Raw genomic sequence first — 19315 nt, 5'->3', positions numbered from 1 at the left:
AAAAAAACTTTTAATAAATTTCTAAAGAAAGTATAGGTCCTAAGGTCACAGAAGTAAAACACATAACAATTGAAGCATTTTGCTTTGTCACTGATGCTATAAAGTAAGAGTTAATAGATTTCTTACATTGCAATAATGAATACAATAACATTTTGTTTTTCAATCTGTAACTGTGGTTGATAAGTAGTCCAGCTTTCATCCATTTCTGTGCCACAAATCTGAGTTCTTCTGCTGATTTTCACCGTAAAATATTAATACGATTATATAATCTATTTATATAATCTTATATAAATGAGATTATCAAAAAGCGAAGGTACAAATGGGTATTATTTGACAGCCTGCAATGAAAAAGCTTTAGTATTAACATTCAGGATTATTTTTCTTTAAAAATCATCAAACTGCTAAGATATCAGAGGAGCAAAAACATTACAACCTAAAAATGCACTTCTTTATTAAGATTTACAGTTCATGTCAGTTGTTTTTGAAGTTTTTGAAAAATGTGCAGAAAGGACTGAAATAGCAGCGAGCAGCAGCAGACTGTTGTTTACTGACAGTGACAGCGATGAAGGACCTCTGCGCTCCAGTGCTCCTGCAGCCTCAGGGGTGTGCTAGTGCAGCTTCTGTTGCAGGTCCGGATGCTTCAGCACACAAATGCGCATTTAATTGCGTAGTTTAAAAAGTATTTCCAAACGTGCACAAAACCATCTTCGTCTTTTTTTTCATGTTCAAATAGTGTTTTGCCTCTTTCTTATTTTTCAGTCCTCAGGGAGATATTAAAAAATGTAAAATACAAGCTCAGCTTTAACAGCATCAAAGTGAATCCAGTAAAACTTGCTTTTAGACTTGTTTCATCTGCTGATCATATAGTTTAGCCCATTAAATGTCAGATAAACCAAAACATATTGATTATATCTGGTTAGTTGCACAATAAAAGCAGTCTCATTCGTTTAAGTGGTTGAGACAAATGATACCACAAAGCAAGGCAACAAATACAAAAATTTGACCAAATATCATCTCAGTGTCAGCCCTAGTAACCATGCAAAGAAAGTAAAAGAAGCAGTTGCAATGCAATATTGACCAATTTTGTTTAATATTGTGTGATACTCTTCTTTTAAAATACAGTCTTTTCTGAGGTAGACTATTACAGTTCAGGAACATTATTATTATCCATTTTAAATCAGACATCAAAAAAGACATGAAATAAATACTTTCATGTACAATATGCCACAAAAATGAGGTAGAAATGGTTAAAGGAAAATGTACAAGAACCAAAAACAGACCTACTGTGGTAACAGATCAGCAAAATAAAAGCTTCTTTTGTTGGACAAACTGAGATGAGAAAAAAGTTATGATGGATAAATTTGCCACAGCTCAAAGTCTACATTGTTTTGATTTTGTAAAAAAAAAAAAAACATAATCTGTTATATTTGGGTGTTACTGTCAGTTGTGGGGGTTGGTCTGTAATCTGTAAATGTGTTCTCAATTTCGGAGAGAGCGATCAGCATGCACGCTGGGGGTCACTGATTGATCTTGCTGTATGGCATGGCCGAAGCAACCAGCTGGTAAGGGAAGGCTGCGCTGCGATATAGGATTGCCGGACATCAATCAGCCCACTTCCACTCCAAAGGAATCGGTAAAAGGGGAAAAAGAAAGAGGGGGTGGGGAGAAGATACAGCGCCACATGGTAACTGAGGCCAGTGGCCAGGGGCAATCCAATCTAATGAGATTGCATTGGGGAGAGAGGAAAAGAGAAAAAGACTGATGAGGCTGGGCGGAAGGGATAGACAGATGGAGGAAAGAATGGTCGGAAATATTACATCATGGCGTTTGTACCTTTTTAGGGCCGTGGCAACAGCAAACACAAGTACTCTGTGCCGGTAAAACCAGTGACTGGGGTTTTCCTGCTCGTTAAAACTGAACCAAGCAGCAGCTGCAGAAGATGACATATTTCTGGATTGTCAACTTGTTGGCTATGTCGTCAATGTGCACCCACAGGCAGCGTTAATGTAGGTATAACAACGCAGATATCACAAGAACTACAGTTGATGTCTATTTTGGTGTAATTTTGTGCTTAAATCATCCAGTGGAAGTCCACGAGTACAACTGTGTGTGACATATTTTTAAATAACATTTTGCCAATAAGTCTTAGGAGAGCAGACATGTTTGTACAGGACAAGTAAACACCAGAAAAATAAACATTTACGAGATGAGTAAGCAGTTTGTCCAACAAAAAAGTATATTTTGCATTTCCTACATTGCTTTTCATAAAGACAACCAATACTTCACCATAATCTACAATAAAGGGCAAAGGAACAGAAAAAATGTATTTATATATTCATACATAATAATACATGGATCTATGGCATCAAATATCCTTTAAAATACCTGAATTACATTCAATGTTAACTCTTTGTAGCATATTCAAGTTTCTCTCTTGAGGTACGAGCCCAGCTGCAGTGGGTATCACAAGACTGTCAGTTATTCCCTTGCTGCCTATCTCGCTCTGCACCACTCTCTTCTAAGACCCTAAGATTACATACATTCTTTATTTCATATTTCTGAGGTAAAGAAATTCTTCCTGAGCATTTCAAATGAGACTACATACTAGAAAACAAAAAAGAAGTGAAAGGAGAAAACATTTTGTGGGAGGAGCTGCAAGTGTTGACGCTGACTTTTGCTTTTGTTTCTCAGGAAAGCTGACGGGGATGGGGAATGTCAAAAATAAAGCCCATTGAACGTGAAGTGTAAGTGCAAGGCTGTTGGTGAGACAAGTTTTTATAACCAAACTACGTTCACACCGGGCATGTGTGGTGTGTTCAAGTATGGGCATTCTAGAACACGCTTAGTGTTCATCGTTGACTTTCGCTACCTGATACTACCGCATTTACCTACAGTTGGAAGAGGCTTGGTGCAAAACGTCGAAGTGGTGTAAATCTCGTGAATCTCGCTCCAGGCTTTTTCTTTCACAGTTCTGTTCCTGTAAATGAAAGACTTGGTGTCATATAATTCCTTGCCGAATTATAAATTTCCTCCACGATCAATTTTCAAATGGTTTTAAAAAATATGTCTCTCATAAGTAACTACCAAATCTAAGTCCCTGATTGGTCAAAGTTCAATTGGTTTACCTTTCAATGCAGGTTCAAAGTACAATGCAGGTACTTAGAGCTCAAACACGGAGCTAATAACATGAATGCATGAGCACAAGAGTTTTCAGTGCGGAAGCCCAAAACACCCACATGCATAAACTTTTCATTCAAAGCTGTTGATCAGACACGCATTTCTGAGCCCAGAGTGAACGTAGCATAATTAAAAATGTATGTAAAATTAACTGAAAACTAGAATGGAGCTCAATGAGGATTTTAATATTATGCACTTGCTTAATTGAGATATTGAGGAGCAGTAGTATTGGGATTTGGTGAGAAGCTATTAAGAAAACTGTGATTTGGAGGCCCGCTTGCTCTTGAAAAACTAAACAGTACTTCAGATTTTGCATTTGGCTCCAAAGGTTTTTGGTAAAAATTTGATAGTGTTTCTCATCCAAAGCCCTTTAATCTGAACGGTTAGTCACAAACCAGGGACTAAACATGGTATCAGGATAACAAATACGTAGACTGGTGATTTAAAGGATCCTAAAAGCAACAGGAAGTTGGATTTTTTAACACATATTATCCATAATCCTTGATCCACATACCACGCAACCAATATTTGATTTTGTCCTAGACTGAGGCTGAACAGGATCTTTGTGGGTACCCAGACATTTTTACCGACATGAATCCCACTCAACAAAGAATACTATCCATTATCTTTGGGAAATTTATATTGCAAGTTTTTTGAGTGGGAAAAAAAAGTACATTGTGGCAAATTTCTGCCAGTAAAACAACTCTGTCAGCACTCCCATATCACAGAGCTTTTCTGTGGTTTTTGGCTGCATATTCTGCAATATAAAACAACCATAAAACATTCCCGGGTTTACTATGTAAAAGCAAAGACAGGGTCCTGGTACAGTCTGAGTAGACTGACTGGCTGCTTTCAGTGGCTATACATTTTGCTCCACTCTATACAACTGTCTAATTCTTTTGAGGTGATATCTGGCCGCACCTTACGGAAGGCATTCTCAAAGTCTGTGAAGTCTGGGGGTTTTGGGGAGGTGGTGAGGCTGCGGAGGCCTCTCGTCGGGGAGGAAGCCGACGTGAGCGCCTGCTGGCTGAGCTGCAACAGTTCCCACACTGAGAAGCCCTCTGTGCGCTGCAGCACAGTGCTCAGCTCTCTCTCGTTCAAGCTCAGGCCTTGGGGGTTCAGCGCCTGCAGCAACACCTGTCGGCGCATACCCACATCCGGCAGGCCAACGTGGTATCTTTTTGCGAAGCTTCGATGTATCGCATCTTGCAGTAGATCTGGCCTTCCAGTAGCACAAACAAGAATCAACAGACCAGTGGTGCCTATCTGAGCTTTCTCCAGCATTGTCAGCAATACCTGCCTCAGCTCCTCCTCCTCCTCCATGGCTTCCACTTGACTGAGCAGCACCACTGATGGCTGCTGCGCCTCTGCCACCTGCAGCAGAGAATGTAGTATATGTTCTGCCTCATGCTTCCCTTTAGAGGCCAGCATGGCTCCACTCACACGGTAAAATGAGGCACCCAACTGTGAGGCTAGTGAACGAGTCAGAGTTGTTTTACCCCCTCCTCTGGGGCCGAACAGCAGGACGGTTTTTGGTGGCTGCAGTACTGGACTAGGCCTCAGCACAGGCCACAGCAGGTCCTCCTCCAGGGCAGCTTTAACATGGCTTAGCCCAACCAGCTCGCCCCAGCCCAGTGCCGGACTGGGGTCCAGTAACTCCCCACGAACAAACTCCAGCAGACGAGGATCTGGACTTTTCAAGGTATCCACAGTCGGGGTACATAATGAAGGGCGTTTGAGTGCTTGAGAGCGGTGCTGCTGTTGGGTGAAGGCCTGTTCTGCCACAACATTATCCCCTGTGATGCCTGCTGGAGGACTGTACTCACCTCCTGCCCCAAACTGAGGAGAAACAAGGGGCTGGGAGGAGGGTTTGCTGGGTTTGAAGCTTTGGGAGTCTGTGCTGCTTGAACCGCTAAAGCCGTTCCCTCTGCAATCTCCTTTATCATTCACACTGTAGGGGGAGTGCCCTCCGGCCTTTAAGGGGTCATAGCTGTATTTCCTGTACCGGGACCTGTCCCCGCTGTCTTCCTCTTCCACAGTCATCTCAAATGCTTTTCTCTTCAATGTTCCTCCAGACTCAGAAGCACTCAGGTTGGTGCTCTGATAACTATAAGTGCCTCCTACCAATGTGGGCCTTGGGGGAACAGGGGTAGGGGCTGGCAGACTGGATGGAAGATAAGTTGCAGAGGGGTGGCTGTAACTTGCGCCAAGGCTTGTTTGGGGAGGGTATGTGCTAGGAGAGTAGTTGTAGACCGGTGTGGAAGGGCTGTAGCTAGGCACCAGGGTGGGTGTGGATTGCAGAGTGTGAAGGGACGCAGGGGGAAGTGCTGTATTGGGTTGCGAACAGAAACCGGATGTGAGGTAGGTACCATTGTAACTGGAGGGATACTCGCTGGAACCACTGCAAGAGCTGCTGCCACTGTAGCCAGAGTCCGATAGGTTACTGTTCACTACTGACACACTGCTAACACCAGGTTGACCTGCAGATGTGGCTACAGTCTTGGAGCCTGAGAGGCTCTCATGGCTTCCTGGGGGAATCAATGAATAGGAGGCATCAGTGCTGTGCGTGAGTGGCCAAGGCTCCAGCTCAGTCTTCTGGCCGTTTAGACCCCCGAAGGCCCCTGGCTCTGTGTAAGTGCTCACAGCAGGAGTCCGGTCATACGGTGAGTCGAGCACGCCTGCGTACTTCTCGGCGTAGCGCTTTAACAGGTTGGAGGCTGTAAGGGCAGATATGTCATCATTGGCCCAGGCATAATTGTAGGAGCTGCGATTTCGCCCAGAGAACAGTTCAGACTTGTGGGCTGGAGAGGAGGTGGTGGAGGATACGTCCAGGTGCTGCTCAGGCCACTGGCTGAGGGGCTGGGCATGCTCTGGGTTCCAGTGCATCTTTAACAGACCTGGAAAAAAAACACAGAAGAAATTAAGTTACTGTATTTTTCTTGTGAAAAGTGTGTCAAAAAGTTAAGCAAACCCTTCTGTCTTCTACTTTATTTTTTTAGTTAGTTTTGATGCAAAAACTTCTCTAAAGCTACGTTCACACTGGGTATGTGACACGCGTTCAAGAATATGCTAAATGAGCATTCTTAAACATGCATTTAGCCTATGGGGTTCACACTGGACAAGTAGGGGGGGACTTCTTTTTTTCTTGGTCCAGGCTTTTTCTTTCAAAGTTCTATTCCAATATTTGAAAGGATTGGTGACAAATGGTTAGGACTTCCTTATATTGAAAGGAGCACCATCCATATGTCACCACCAAACCAGAGACCCTGATTGCTCAAAGTTTGACCCGGTTTAACTACAATGTGCATTATCTAGCTGCTCGTTTTTTATGTAGAGCCAAAAGCGGTCGAAGAAAATGCTAGTTGTGAGTATGAGAGTTTTGAAGACGCATTTACGCACGCTTACATAGACTTTTTATTGAAAGTGGTCCTTTGAACTCTGTGCCAAGGGCAGTAAGAACATTGCTTCTGTGTTTGGCAACCAGAGTCATTGGAGTTCGTAAACATCACAAATTTAACATAAAACCACTTTGTTACAAAAAAATAAAAAATATAAGGCAAAATTTCAGCCTTTACACTTGTGGCAGCCTTTATAAGGCACGTGACATCATTTATGTATTCCAAACAAATAATTTTCCATTTTTTTGTGTATATTCTGTCACTTCATGAACTATTCTCTTCAGGTGGTTAAAAAGATTGTCAATCACAGCAACAGAAGAGAGTCAAGTTTCCCAAAGTCGGACAAAAAAACAAAGAAAGCTGCAAAAATAAGAGTGAAAGCAGATCAGGGGGACGTGTGTTGTTTTGTAGTTTCCTAGCTTGTGTTGGCACAGCGATAAGGTCCCTCTAGTAGGAGCATCTGCTGTTCTCCCAGAGGAGCTATTGTTATCTCCCTCTACATGTTGCACTGAATGCCTGGTTTCTCCGCCCTCCACCCCCATCAAACACCCACCCACCGTACACCAGTGCTCCAAAGGTCCCGTGACTTGCTGGACACAGCAAGGGAGGGAGAAGCAAATTGTGTGTGTAGGTGTGTGTGTGTGTGTGTGTGTGTGCAGACAGTGGTGTGGTGAGAGGGCAAGAACAAGGGGGGGACTGGAAATGCAGCATAGTGAGCTATTCATCAGCACAATCTCCTATGGAACATTGGGAAAATGGAATGTCTGTTCATCTGGCTGAGTTCAGCACTGCTCCAGGTCTGATTGATCATCACCAACTTATCAGGACAGAAAACAGATTTCAAAAAAGAAAATACTTCACAAATCTGTTTGTTCCTCCATGATTGTTCATCCAAAGATCTTATTTTCCAGTAAAAGTGCATTTCATAAAGTCTTCAAATACATATTTATGTATTGCACTTTATTACAGTTATGGAGGCCTCTATTTTCCAAAAAACAATGCTTCTTTCCCAGGCATTAGCTTGACATTCCACACATAGCTCGGCATTATTGAACTGTCATGACTTACCCTGAGGTGAAGACTACTCCAGCCAGTAACATGGAGGTAAAAAGGAATATAGCAAAAGCCGTCATTGCTTTCTCTCCGTCAGCAGACGCCTGATGATTCATTATTCATGGCTGTCTGTGTGTGTGGAGCCAGGATTCTTATTGCCATTTAAATCAAATATCCGCTGCCTAAAATTGTGCTGTGCCTCTCACGCTCTCTGGCTCACTCCTAAACTTTGGCTTCTTTCTTTCCAAACCTCCTCGTGTGTGTTTTCAGATTACATCTGTTGTTTATTCAGTCAGATGAGACCAGCAGACCAGATGGCCTCTGGATTATCATGTCCTTCATATTAAAATGCGCTGCTTTAAATTCCCAGTGGCTAAACCAGTTCAAGAATTTCCCTAAGTTTGAACCAGCCCACACAGTCACATGCACACACCAATTAACATTCTCACATCTTTTTCGTTTGCAGCTTTACAAACACGCTAAAGACACACCCAGATTAACACATATTTTTTGTGGTGTGACTTGCAGGTCTTTGTCCGGGCTGCAGAAACCATATATGTCCTGCAGGCCCTTCCCATCTGCAGCCCAACCAGTTTGTGAGCAGCTCCAATAATGGGGCCTGTGTGTGACAGAGATGGATGAGAGCCCAGGGGAGCTCATAAAACCTGCAGTTGGGAGGGAAGGATGGAACAAGGCAGGGATGGAGGGAAGGAGAGGAAAGAGAGGACAGCAGGCACCCCGTCCTTCCTGAGCAGACTGGTGCAGACATTAGAGGACTCTGTGAGGCAGGTTAACTGCTGTCCACTCCATCAGAGAAACACTAATTCAGAAGGGCAAACTATCCCCCAGACCAATGTAATGATCAGCTGTCCATACATGAAGAGCCAATTCACTGCTAAACCTGAAGTTATAGCTTTTGAGGCCTTTTAAATACGGGCCAAAACGGATTATTCCTGGGAATGTTCAGAAGAGTAAGTGATGAAGCGCTTTTGATTCCTGATAAAAACAGCAGCATTGCAGCAGAGCTCCAAATAATTAGATCTTGCCTTCTGTTGTTTGTTGGTTTTTAGAGCAGTAGCACTCTGCAATAAACTGAGCAAGCTGTTATCTACAATTCTGCCTAAGTCAGAGTCATCATGTGGATTAATTCACTGAAGGGACAGGAAGAAAGCTAAGATTAGAAGCAGGAAATCAGGACAATGTGAGTGTGCTGTGGCTAATGCTGAACACATCATATCTACCACTATATATGCTTTAGTTAAACGCTAAATTGTAAATCGTTCCAGACGGAAAGACAATAAAAGCACCAAATCCAAGAACTTTGCAATCCAATTATAACAGAAGCAATGCTTCGTGATAAAATTTCTAGATTTCTTTCCCTCTCAGTACCGTGACATTTTACTTTCCTGCAACTGTCCTTTAAAGTCCATCATGTTTTATAACAGAATACAGATTTTTAACATTTTAAAATTTGAAAATCATTGTCTTTAGTTTAGTTTCTTTGTAACTTCTTGTCGGCGATAGTTACTGAACAGAAAGTGGTCTGCAAATAAATTAATTTCAGGTCATCCATTCTGGAAATCTGCAGCAAATTTCATTGTGAACAAAAATGCGTCCAAGTTTTACTCTTTGTGTTTCTGTGTTTTCACGTGCACAGGAGAGACAGATGTTCTTCTACTGACCACCTTACAGTCTGTGCGGCCATTGTAGTGGACACCCATCCACCAGACGTGCGCTGCTCGGTCAATCCAGTTGGCCCTGAGACAAAGCCTAAAGGATCCTATTGTCAGGGGCCTGTCTAATTATGGAAATCTTATTAATCTATTCAGCAGCAGTCCAGTGCCAGCTTTTGTGTCAGCCTGGGATTTATTGAGGGACCTGTGTGAGCTGCATCCCATTGTAGGAGTGTGTGATGAAGACCGTGGCACAGCTTCCTTCACCAGCTTTTCTTCAAAGAGGCTTTAAATTTAAATTTTGTTCAATTATATCTTGTAGGGGAATCTGAGTCCTGCTCTAAATTGCTCATTTCTGTTCCCTAAAAAGGCTTTACTGCTTGAATGAAACTCAAACAACTTTTGGCCCATAAAGGCTGGTATTACTGTTCTCTGTGTTGTGGTTTCCTATAAAAGAAATACTAGTGGGTGAGGTGAAACATTATCCTGGCAGGAAACCCTGAGATGGAAGACTCCAGAGCTGTTTCACAGCTCCCTTGAGGTTGCTTTCCCTTTCTCTCTTCCCGGCACTTTTGTTTTTCCTGCCCTAAGGAACAAAACGGACACGGATGCAACAAGCCTTCAGGGACGATGTGCTATTAAACCCTGCCGATTGGGACGGTGGGCTGCTTGTAAACAAGAGCAATGTGGATCAATCCAACCATGGTTAAGCTTTAACCTCTTCTACCTTCAGAAAGAAAAATACAAAAACTCACTCTGTGTCGTTAATGTCTGCACAGAAACCAATCGGGAACTGCACAGATGTAGATCTGAAACACAGGTAAAACTTTGTTTCCATCCAATAACATGAATGCAAAATTATTCAGAAAAAATGGCTACAAATGGCTGAAGAAAATTCAAGAAAAACATCTAGAATGCCTTCAGTTGAAAATCATGTGAGGCCACTCCACTCATTCAACAGGATTTTAAACAGGAAACAACCTTTTTGTTGTTTTGAGTGCCGGCCAACAGAACTGAAGACGGGACAGTATGAAGGGATTTTTTTTAAGAATGTCACTCCGGCTGTTGGGACTGTCCATCGGTAGCAGAATTTAGACACTTCAGGAATAACCACTTTAACGAAAAACACCCATAAGCATTGGGGTTAAAAGACGAAACAGACGGCAAAACAGGCTGCAGAATGGGGAGATATGAGGTTAAGGTGGCAGGGGATAGCCAAAATGGTTAATTTGGTAATCAGCCCATCAGTCACGTTTACAAGTGAGCAAACAGTTACTGAATGAAGCTTAATGGTTCTGTGTACACGGAGCAAATTGTGGCTGCGTCAGTTTCCAAGAAAACCAAGCCAATCATTTCCAAGTTGTGAGAAAGACTGAATCTTTATTTATTCTAAAAAGGTAAACTGTCAGATTTGTTGGGGTAAATTGAGTGTATTGTACATAAGATTTCAGCTTTATGTTTACAACCACCAAAATTATGAATTTATTTTTGGTTTTCTACTGGAGATGAAAAGTTGTTGTGTTGCACCCCCAAAGTGCTTCTCAGTGTGTGTCTACAAACAACAAACTGCATGTATGCTCTGTTAATGGTGTATAATGGCCTGTTAACTGGTATAGAAGAGGCACAAAAGAGCCCTTTGAGAAAATTGCTTTATGAGCGTAGATCATTTCACAAAAAACAGATTTTTATTCATGTTTGTATCTTTCTTTCTGCCATCTTTAAATGACAACCGTCCAGCTGGGTTTTTCTCATCAACCAGCGTGCTCACATCAGTGGAAAACTTTGGTTTCTTCCAATTAATGGGGAAAAATATGAATCTAGAAAATATAAAACTTTGCTGTTGACATTTATCGGCACAAGGGCATTGAATCCTTCCCTCTTATGTTCACCATGATTTATGACAGTAATCAAACAGGACATTCTTTCTGGACTGTATGCCACTGTATACTTTAAGATGGTTGTAAAAACATCTGTGAGCAGCCAAACACATTTTACAGCAAGGCTGGCAGATATAACAAGCACATTCCCTACTTTTAGCACAAAACACACATTTTAGTTTAGCTTTCACACAATTTAAATGTTCCCATTTAGTAGATCCTATCAGTTATACTCAATGTTTGTTTTATACATGAACATTTTTACTGTTTTGATGTATATTTTCCCCCTGCAGATGCAAAAAAAGTGTACAGTCAAGAAGACAGGAATGATGAGCACACTGGACCACAGGGATCATCTTCTATCAGCCATGTAGAATTTGCCATCGCTAAGCAACATTATTATAAATCTGCATTAGTCATGGGTCTGCTACCCCTCAAAGGAAAAACAATACCACGCTCCCCATCCTTCTTACTGGCTCATCTGGTCTCTCTTTCATGGCCCTAAAACGATGTAATAACAGAAGAGTGCAGGAGTTGTGCTGAAGAGTTTTCACACCTGCTGCCCGGAGCACGAGCAGACACAGCTCTTTCAAAAATGCTTCGACGGTCCAGTCCCGGGGGAAACCAGCCCATCTCCTGCAGTGGCATTGAGAGATGTCCTCTGTGTGTGTGTCTTCCTCTGCCTGCCTCTCTACCTCTGCTTTTTTCCTGTGGATAGAGCAATCTGTACTCCATGTATCACAACGACAGTTAGACTTATTCTATGTTTTGTCTCATCCTCCTCAGGGAATGTTTTAGGCCAGCTGTCAGAAAGGTTTATGTCTGCGCATGGAGCTAAAGCTATTCAACCAAAAAGACAAGCTCACAAAACTGCACAGGATTTCAAAATGACATTTCATATGATGTATGAACGCCATAAATTTGATTATGCAGCCAAGTAATTTTGCTGAACAAATAATCAGCTTCACTGCAGCTTATCAATTTGTAGACAAAGCTGCAAAACACGTCTTGTCATTTGTTAAACAGATTAGTCTTGAGCTTTGAGAGCACAAACATAAAGTTTGATCTGAGTCTTTTCTGGGCACTCTCTAAAACTAAAGAGCCTCCGGAATAATTGCTGGATGCGTCACTTCGTGCTCGTAATTTTAGAAACAACTACCCATCCCCCGTTCCTGCCTTCGCACATCCACAAATGGCAGAAGCCTGTCCGGCCCCTGAGCCGCCCCCCTTCCCTTTAAGAAAAACAGGGTCCCTATTTTCTGTGACTGCAGGCTGGCTTTGGGTCATTGTGTCCACTAATATATCAAAGAACAGCTGTCCTAAGGCTCTGTGATGACCAATCACTCCTTCCATCTGTCTCATCTAACAAATCTCTCCCTCTTTGCCTTTATCTTCTGTCTCTATTTCTGCATTTCTCTACCATACTTCCACCCGGTAGGTTTCTAAAGCTTTCCCCAATCTTGACCAAGTCTTAGGTTTAACAGACTTTTTTTCAGTTTGTCTGTTCATTTGTTTAGCAACTGCATGTGTAAATTGGAGAAAGTACATTACAAACAAAGACTCAAAAATGTCTCTCCAAATGTACCACTACACACACCTAATAGCATTAAAGTATTTCTCAAGTGCACTCATTTACTAATTAGTGTTGCTTGTGTGAAAAACATGGTAAAGCTGGATTGTGCTGCTTCAGGAATCCAGTGAAGTGCTGCCATCTAAATGAGCCTCACCACCCTGCCTCTTAATTGGACGCTTAATGGGAACGGAGGTCTTTTTAATGAGCTGATAAACCCCTTTGAGAGGCAGAGCGGTTGGGCCGTGGACACACACCGGGGTCTGAGTGCTCAACCTTTTTCTCTTGTGGACACATGCAAACACACATTTATGTCCACACACACACACACACACACACTGGAGGTTAATTAGAACCCATTCACGCCCACACTAATGATCCCAGTTCTTATTCACATGCGCTTTAGCGGGCTGTGTGTTTACTCAAGGACCACACAAGGCCCTACACCGCGCCACTTATACCACTCTGCCAACAATAGTGGTAGATGCTGCCACAGCTCTACAGTCTGCTCCTTTAAGGCCAGAATGAAAATCTATTTTTTCTCTACACAAACTGCTTCATGACTTAGCAGAGCCGTTTTATAAAGACACTCACACAAAACAGGAGGAGAGAAAGGAGAGGGGTCAGTCAGAGGAGAGCCATAAAAACTGCCAGATCTGGACTCTTGTGTGTAGTAGTTCTGTGTGAGTATGTGTGTATGTGTGCTGTTTTGAAAGAAAAGGTATCGTTACACCGACGGGGGCCCCCCCAGCAACAAGAGTTAGGGCACTCTTGGGCTGGCGGCCTGGGACTGATTTAAGAGTGTGTTTGAAGTGCAGATTACAGATTCTTTGCACCAAATCCCTCCAGGAGTATTCATGGCCCTTGGAATCTTTCTCAGGTTTCTTCTCAGCTCCGGCCACAGCCCCTCACCTCAGCTTGAGGTACTCCGGACTGACCAGAGACCGTAAGCAAGGCTGGACATGCCAAGGAATAATGAGAAAGAATTGCTGAATCAGGACTACAGGCAACAGAGCATGCCAAAGGAGAATCTTCCAGGTGAAAACAGGAACGTGTTTCTGATCTGATTCTCCAAACATCTTCATAACAGTCCATCCACATGAGAAAAACGTCTCAGTCTGTCAAAAATTAGCAAGCAGGAATTCTCCCATGGAGGATTCCAACATGAAGGTGGGAATCTTCACATGTCCAGCACATAGGCTGAGTCCTTCACGGCTGGGCTGCACTCGTTAGACTCATGACTACAGTCTTTAACTAGAGGACAGTGAGTTGTAGTGTCACCAGTAAGCAAGTTTGTGTGTCACTAGTCTGAGAATCAACAGCCTGCCTGCCTCACACTACTGTGTGTACTCGGACTGTCTGCAAACACACACTAGCAGGTTATTCTGAAATGCTCCAAGCCCTATAAAACCTCTGCAAAAACAGAGTAACACTGTACACAAAGAACGAGAAACCGCTGAACACAGAGAACCGGCGCTGCCGGTCCTGATCTCACAAGATAATCACTGACAAAGGCTAGTTTGTAGTGTTCTGAAAGATTTCCATTAAGGGCCGTTGAAGGCATTCTAACTATTCCTCCACTGGTTTGTGACATTCTTAGACGTGCAGTCCACTACTCCAGCAGCACCAATCGCTTCCATTTAGAATGGACCAGCAGGGAGCAGGGAGCTGATGGAACAACTCACTGGCCTTACAGGGAGGAAGCACGTGCATGCAGGTTCTTTCAAAATAAAGATTGCCACAATTAATTTAATGACCAAAAACATTTTGGACAATCAAATTTAGGGAAAACCCCAAACAGTAGAAAAAAGTTTCGTGATAGCAGGTTCTTAAAACACCAGTGATGACTTTGAAACTCAAGTTTTTATCATGTACTGCTCAGCAACTGCAATAATACAATTAAATGTTAGTAATACATTCCTAATAATCCCGAAATATGCATTTAACTTACTTTCTTAATATTTCTTGCAACTGTCATCCCAATAATGCTCCTTTGAGATTAGTTAAAGAGTTGGGGAAAAAAAGATTCTTGAAGCAGGGGCCACAGAGGCAACCCCATGCTGGCCTGCAAACAATGCTGTTTTGGTGAGCTAGAACACTGGACCCCAATGAAAGCTGGTGGGAGGGAGCATAGGCAGGCGTCCAGCACTGGAAATGTCAGTTATTAGGTCAACTTTGCAGAGAACAGAAGAAGAAAGGAAGGATTTGGGCAGTCCTTTGCTGCCTTGCTCATAGACATGACGCTGGCATTGTTGAGTCCTTCAATCCTGTTCTGTTGCTTTTCTGGCCTGCATTTGTGTTTGTTACCTAAACACACGGACAACACCAATGACTTTGGCAATTCCACTCTGTTGCAGAAGAAGCTGTCAAACTTAAGGTAGTTTTTTAGTTACCGTTGCAACTTTCATTCTGTTTACAAATTACAAAACATCCTTTTCTGCTTATTTTTGCAATGGGGGCTTATTGATTCAGGCAAAGTCCAAGTGAGAGTCTGTGGTGTGTGCTGCAGAAAAACACAGATGTGTTTTACTCACTATAAGGGACAATAGGACTCAGCATTCTGCGGAGCTGGTCTCAGTAAGGAGGAATGCTGCTTCATGAACGCCAGCTAAGATCAGCGCAGGTCCGACTGTAGTCCATCACTGGCATGAGCTTGCATGGACAACATAACAGCCCTGAGACGGAGGAAAGAAGACAGAAGAAGTTGAAGCAGTTACTGGATGCTGCACAACATTTAGACCAGCACATGTCAGCCGGTCACCTCAGACAAGCTCAGAGCAGATCAGAACCAGTGTCAGAGAGTTGCAGACCAACCTGAGAGCCACATCAGAGTAGCAAAAAACGGAATTCAGTCACGCACGCAGCCTGCCAAATTCAAACACACAAGGGCATTCATTAGAAGCAGGCATTAAGCTGATTGTGAAGCCACGTCCAGCTCCTAAAGAGGGCTTTCTAAATCTGCCTCACAAAAAGACCCATGCATACCACTGCTCTGTGAGCTGCTGCAATAAAGACTGCATTCTTATGACACCAAATACTTTTAAAGGTGTGCATGCAAAATGCAAAAGTTCATCTAACAACTACAAATTATTCTATAACAGGCAGATGCATCATGCAATTTTTTAGTGAAGAAAATACTACTTTTCAAAACAAACCTATTTTTGAGGGCAATGAAAAAAATTGAATTCTGATTCGAGCAGGAGATGTCTCATTTTAATGATGTGTGAAATAAATATTTGTCAAATCTTTCCGATTTTGTTAAATACCACTACAAAAACATTAATTCACAGTGTTCACGCATTAAAAGGTCAGATTTTTCCAAATGATTTGGACTATTGTTATGCTCCACCACCAAGCAAGGTAAAAAATACAATTTGTCAATTATTATCAAACTTTTTAATACCACAGATGTTCTTCAATCAGATGACCATTAAAGGTCTGCTTGGGACAAGCTGCCAATTTGCATTGTAGCATGCAGATGAAGACAACATTACGCAATGACCACACGGTCGTCTCTGCGCACCAACAGGCTTCATGTTTACCACTCACCCTCCACCCTTACTCCGAACTGACAGGCAACTTTAAACAGCAGAATAACAACCCCAACTCCTGAGGGGGAATAAGCCCACTGTTTCCAGTGAAAACGGGCCATTAGATCCGGATCACAGTTCGGAAATGTTTAGTGGTCGGTGGCCAGAGAGGAGCGCCGCTCTCTGACGCGCTCCGTTCCGGTCATTCTCCAACTTCAGCCGCGCCAGGTCAGGCATCGGGGAGTGCAGTGACAGCAGAGCCGCGCGCGCACGCAGCAGCCTTACCTGTTCATGCCTGCATGTCCTCCATCTGATCTGAAAGCGCGAGGATAATCCCTGGAGCAGAAGAGACCCGTGCGCGCACTGCTTTGCTTTTTTCCACATATGGGACACAATTCTGCTCTCCCTCCCTCCTTCTCCCCCCCCAACCTGACCAGTGACAACAGAGTGAGCACTCAGCTCCCCTCCCCCATGGATCTCCCATCCCCCTCTCTCTCCCTCCCCTCCCTCCTCCTCCTCTCTTTATGTTAAAAATATTTAAGTAGGAAAAGGGAGAGGGCGTAAAGAGAGGGTGGGGGGACTGACCAATCATCCTGTGCAGAAAAGAGAGGAGGGCTTTTTTTTTAATGCCTGGACTCAGTGCAGACGGAGTTCTGGTTGAGAGCAAAGGACCAGTGCAAGTTTGGTTTGGCCTGGGAGGATTAAAATAGATAAACAGAGCACAGATTGAGGTGAAGACACAGAAAAATCTAATTTCTCTTATGGCTGCATGAAACCGCGGACCAGGTTGCCTGTAAAAACATGATCAATCTGCAGTTTGTTTCAAATTGGAAAGTAATTATAATGCCTAACAAACTACCAAGAAAAATGTCACCATACCAGTCATATTTCCCTGTTAGTCAACTCACCTCCATTTAGGAGTCTTTCAAAAAAAATGTTTGACAGATAACCGCTTTTTTGCACTTTAAAAACAGGTTTTTGCATTTAAAAACAATTCTTGGTTTCTTCATATTTTCATGCAAGTTCTGTCGAGCTCATTCAGTCTTCTGCAAAGGTCCAAAAGAACCATTTAATATGCTGGCCCTAGGAGCAAAACACACAAACAAATCCCTCAAAACTAAAACAAATTAAAGACCAATTTCAATGAAAATTGTGTTTTTCTGGTTTTTCATATGTTGCATGCCTGAGTATTTCATTATTCCAATAGTGAATCAGGAGCATACAAGAAAAAAAATCTAAATTGCTTGTAGTTGTCACATAGAAACGACAATTGTGCCACAACCAATCGACTCGGCTCCGTTCTGATGCATCCACTTGCTTCAGAATAGATCCATCTACATCTCTATTTTCTTCATCAGAACTGGTAACTGGTTTATAGTTAAAATGAACAGCTGGATAGCTCCTATAGTGCTCACAATTTTTGTTGTACCTGTAATGTTACGGGCCGTACACACCGGGACGAATATCGGTGCACGTTATTCGCCAGCGTTTTTCAACACGTTTTTTGTGTTCACACCCAAGCGATTTTCGCTGACGATGAGCCGAGTGAACATGCAAATTCATTCCCTGACATTAGATGGCGCTTAATGTAGAAGAGAAATACCCCTGTACACAAGGTGGCGCTGCTTCTTAAACTCGCTTTTCACTCAGAAGAAGAGTGCAAGTATTTACGCGATTGTCAGAATCATACAAAGAAAACATGAATGTTTCAAGCACCAGTAGCACCTGCTCCAGTACCAACGAGACCATCAACTCTACATCCATCTTGCCATGCATCTTCTTCGTCTTATTTCTTCAAGGCAGTGTAGACGCTAGTTGGCGTCTATCTTCTCCGCCGTTACGTATGTGTGCTCAGCAAGACAGTTTTGTGTTTGAGTGTTCTACTGTAACTTCAGAAGCTCCAGACACATGTGCAAAAGCTCCATTCTCATTGGTGGTATAGTTTTTGACGCGGCGCGTCAAACCAAAAAAACGAACCCGAGGCGTTTTTAAAAAAATCACGCTTTTTCGCGTCGGTGTGCACACTCACATTGGTGCCCTTTGTTTAGTCACGAGGCGTTAAACGTCGGCGAATATCGCGCGCGAAATTCGTCCAGGTTTGGGGTTGTGAGGGGCTGTAAGCAAGCAGGAGTGCATGTAAACAGGCAAGGGTAAGTCTGGGCGGGCTTTCTTCATACCGACAGCTCTGCCTACAAGTCAGAGGCAAATTTCTAATGACCTCCTGCCGCTCTGCAGAAACTACGTACTAGAAAGCAACGCAGCACAATGGCTAAAAACTGCATAATAATAATTAAAAGACCACTGAGAACACTTTCACAAAAGAGGATCAGAGAGGAATTTTAAGAGTTTTTGTAAATTAAAAAAAATCCTTGTTTTTGAAATAACCACTCTAGTTTTTGGCGTTAAAAAACACTTTTTTCATTTTTTTTCACAAATTTTCACGGACGTTTTGTGCAGCTCATTCCAACTTCTGCAAAAGTACAACAGAACCATTTGTTACAGACACCCTGAGAACCACCCAGAGAAATCCAATTTGGCAAATGTTGAAGTGGTTCTGATGTTCATAAAAAAACACCACCAGTGTTTCAAAAATATGAAAGATATTAAGAGGCCATCCTTCCCAGATATGATGATGTGTCTGCCTTTAGCACCTCTCAAGTCTTAAGGCCCGTTCACACCGGGACGAGTTTAACGCCTCGTGACTAAACAAAGGGCACCAATGAGAGTGTGCACACCGACGCGAAAAAACGCCACGCGTCAAAGCGTCAAAAAAAAAAAAACGCCTCGGGTTCGTTTTTTTTTTTTTTTTTTTTTTTTTTTTTTTTTTTAACTTGTCGTGTCCAACAGCTAGGCAAACAGATGAGAGCTGAGGGCCTCTTGTGTTGGACATATTTTATTTTAACAAGAGGGGTTATTAATCTTCAGACAAACCAAAGGTATGTCTGAATAAACCCCTTTTGTAATTGAGGCCAAACTTTATTAATTTCAATCATGTTTGAATATCTTTGGTGTTGGACCGGACGGAAAAGGAAAGAGG

The 19315-nt window shown here is 42.7% G+C and overlaps 1 protein-coding gene across 4 annotated transcripts; it reads right to left on the bottom strand.

The window, feature by feature from the left end:
• Positions 1-1063: 1063 nt before the first annotated feature.
• Positions 1064-16685, bottom strand: fignl2 (fidgetin like 2). Of its 4 annotated transcripts, XM_020704627.2 has the most exons (5): positions 16564-16670; positions 15563-15613; positions 15283-15423; positions 10057-10110; positions 1064-6074 (listed from the first exon to the last, which is right to left on the bottom strand). In XM_020704627.2, exons 3-5 carry the CDS (start codon positions 15305-15307, stop codon positions 4030-4032), a joined length of 2124 nt encoding a protein of 707 aa, XP_020560286.1. In that variant the 5' UTR covers positions 15308-15423; positions 15563-15613; positions 16564-16670; the 3' UTR covers positions 1064-4029. The 4 variants fall into 4 exon arrangements, with proteins under 4 accessions (XP_020560286.1, XP_011475348.1, XP_004070474.1 ...); XM_011477046.3 differs by lacking the exon at positions 15563-15613 and having other exon boundaries at positions 16564-16685; XM_004070426.4 differs by lacking the exons at positions 10057-10110; positions 15563-15613 and having other exon boundaries at positions 16564-16685.
• Between the last annotated feature and the right edge of the window lie 2630 nt (positions 16686-19315).

The sequence above is a fragment of the Oryzias latipes genome, chromosome 7, assembly GCF_002234675.1.
Source record: "Oryzias latipes chromosome 7, ASM223467v1".
NCBI lineage: Eukaryota > Metazoa > Chordata > Actinopteri > Beloniformes > Adrianichthyidae > Oryzias > Oryzias latipes.
The sequence above is the reverse complement of the archived record's forward strand: the minus strand, read 5'-3'. Positions and strand labels throughout refer to the sequence as shown.

Coding starts and splice junctions, on each gene's coding strand:
- fignl2 (XM_011477046.3), bottom strand. CDS start 15,307: ATGCTGAGTCCTATTGTCCCTTATA. Junction 10,111..15,282: donor GAGTCCTATTGTCCCTTATA/GTGAGTAAAACA, acceptor CCTGTGTTTCAG/ATCTACATCTGTGCAGTTCC. Junction 6,075..10,056: donor GCAGACATTAACGACACAGA/GTGAGTTTTTGT, acceptor TTTTTTTTCCAG/GTCTGTTAAAGATGCACTGG.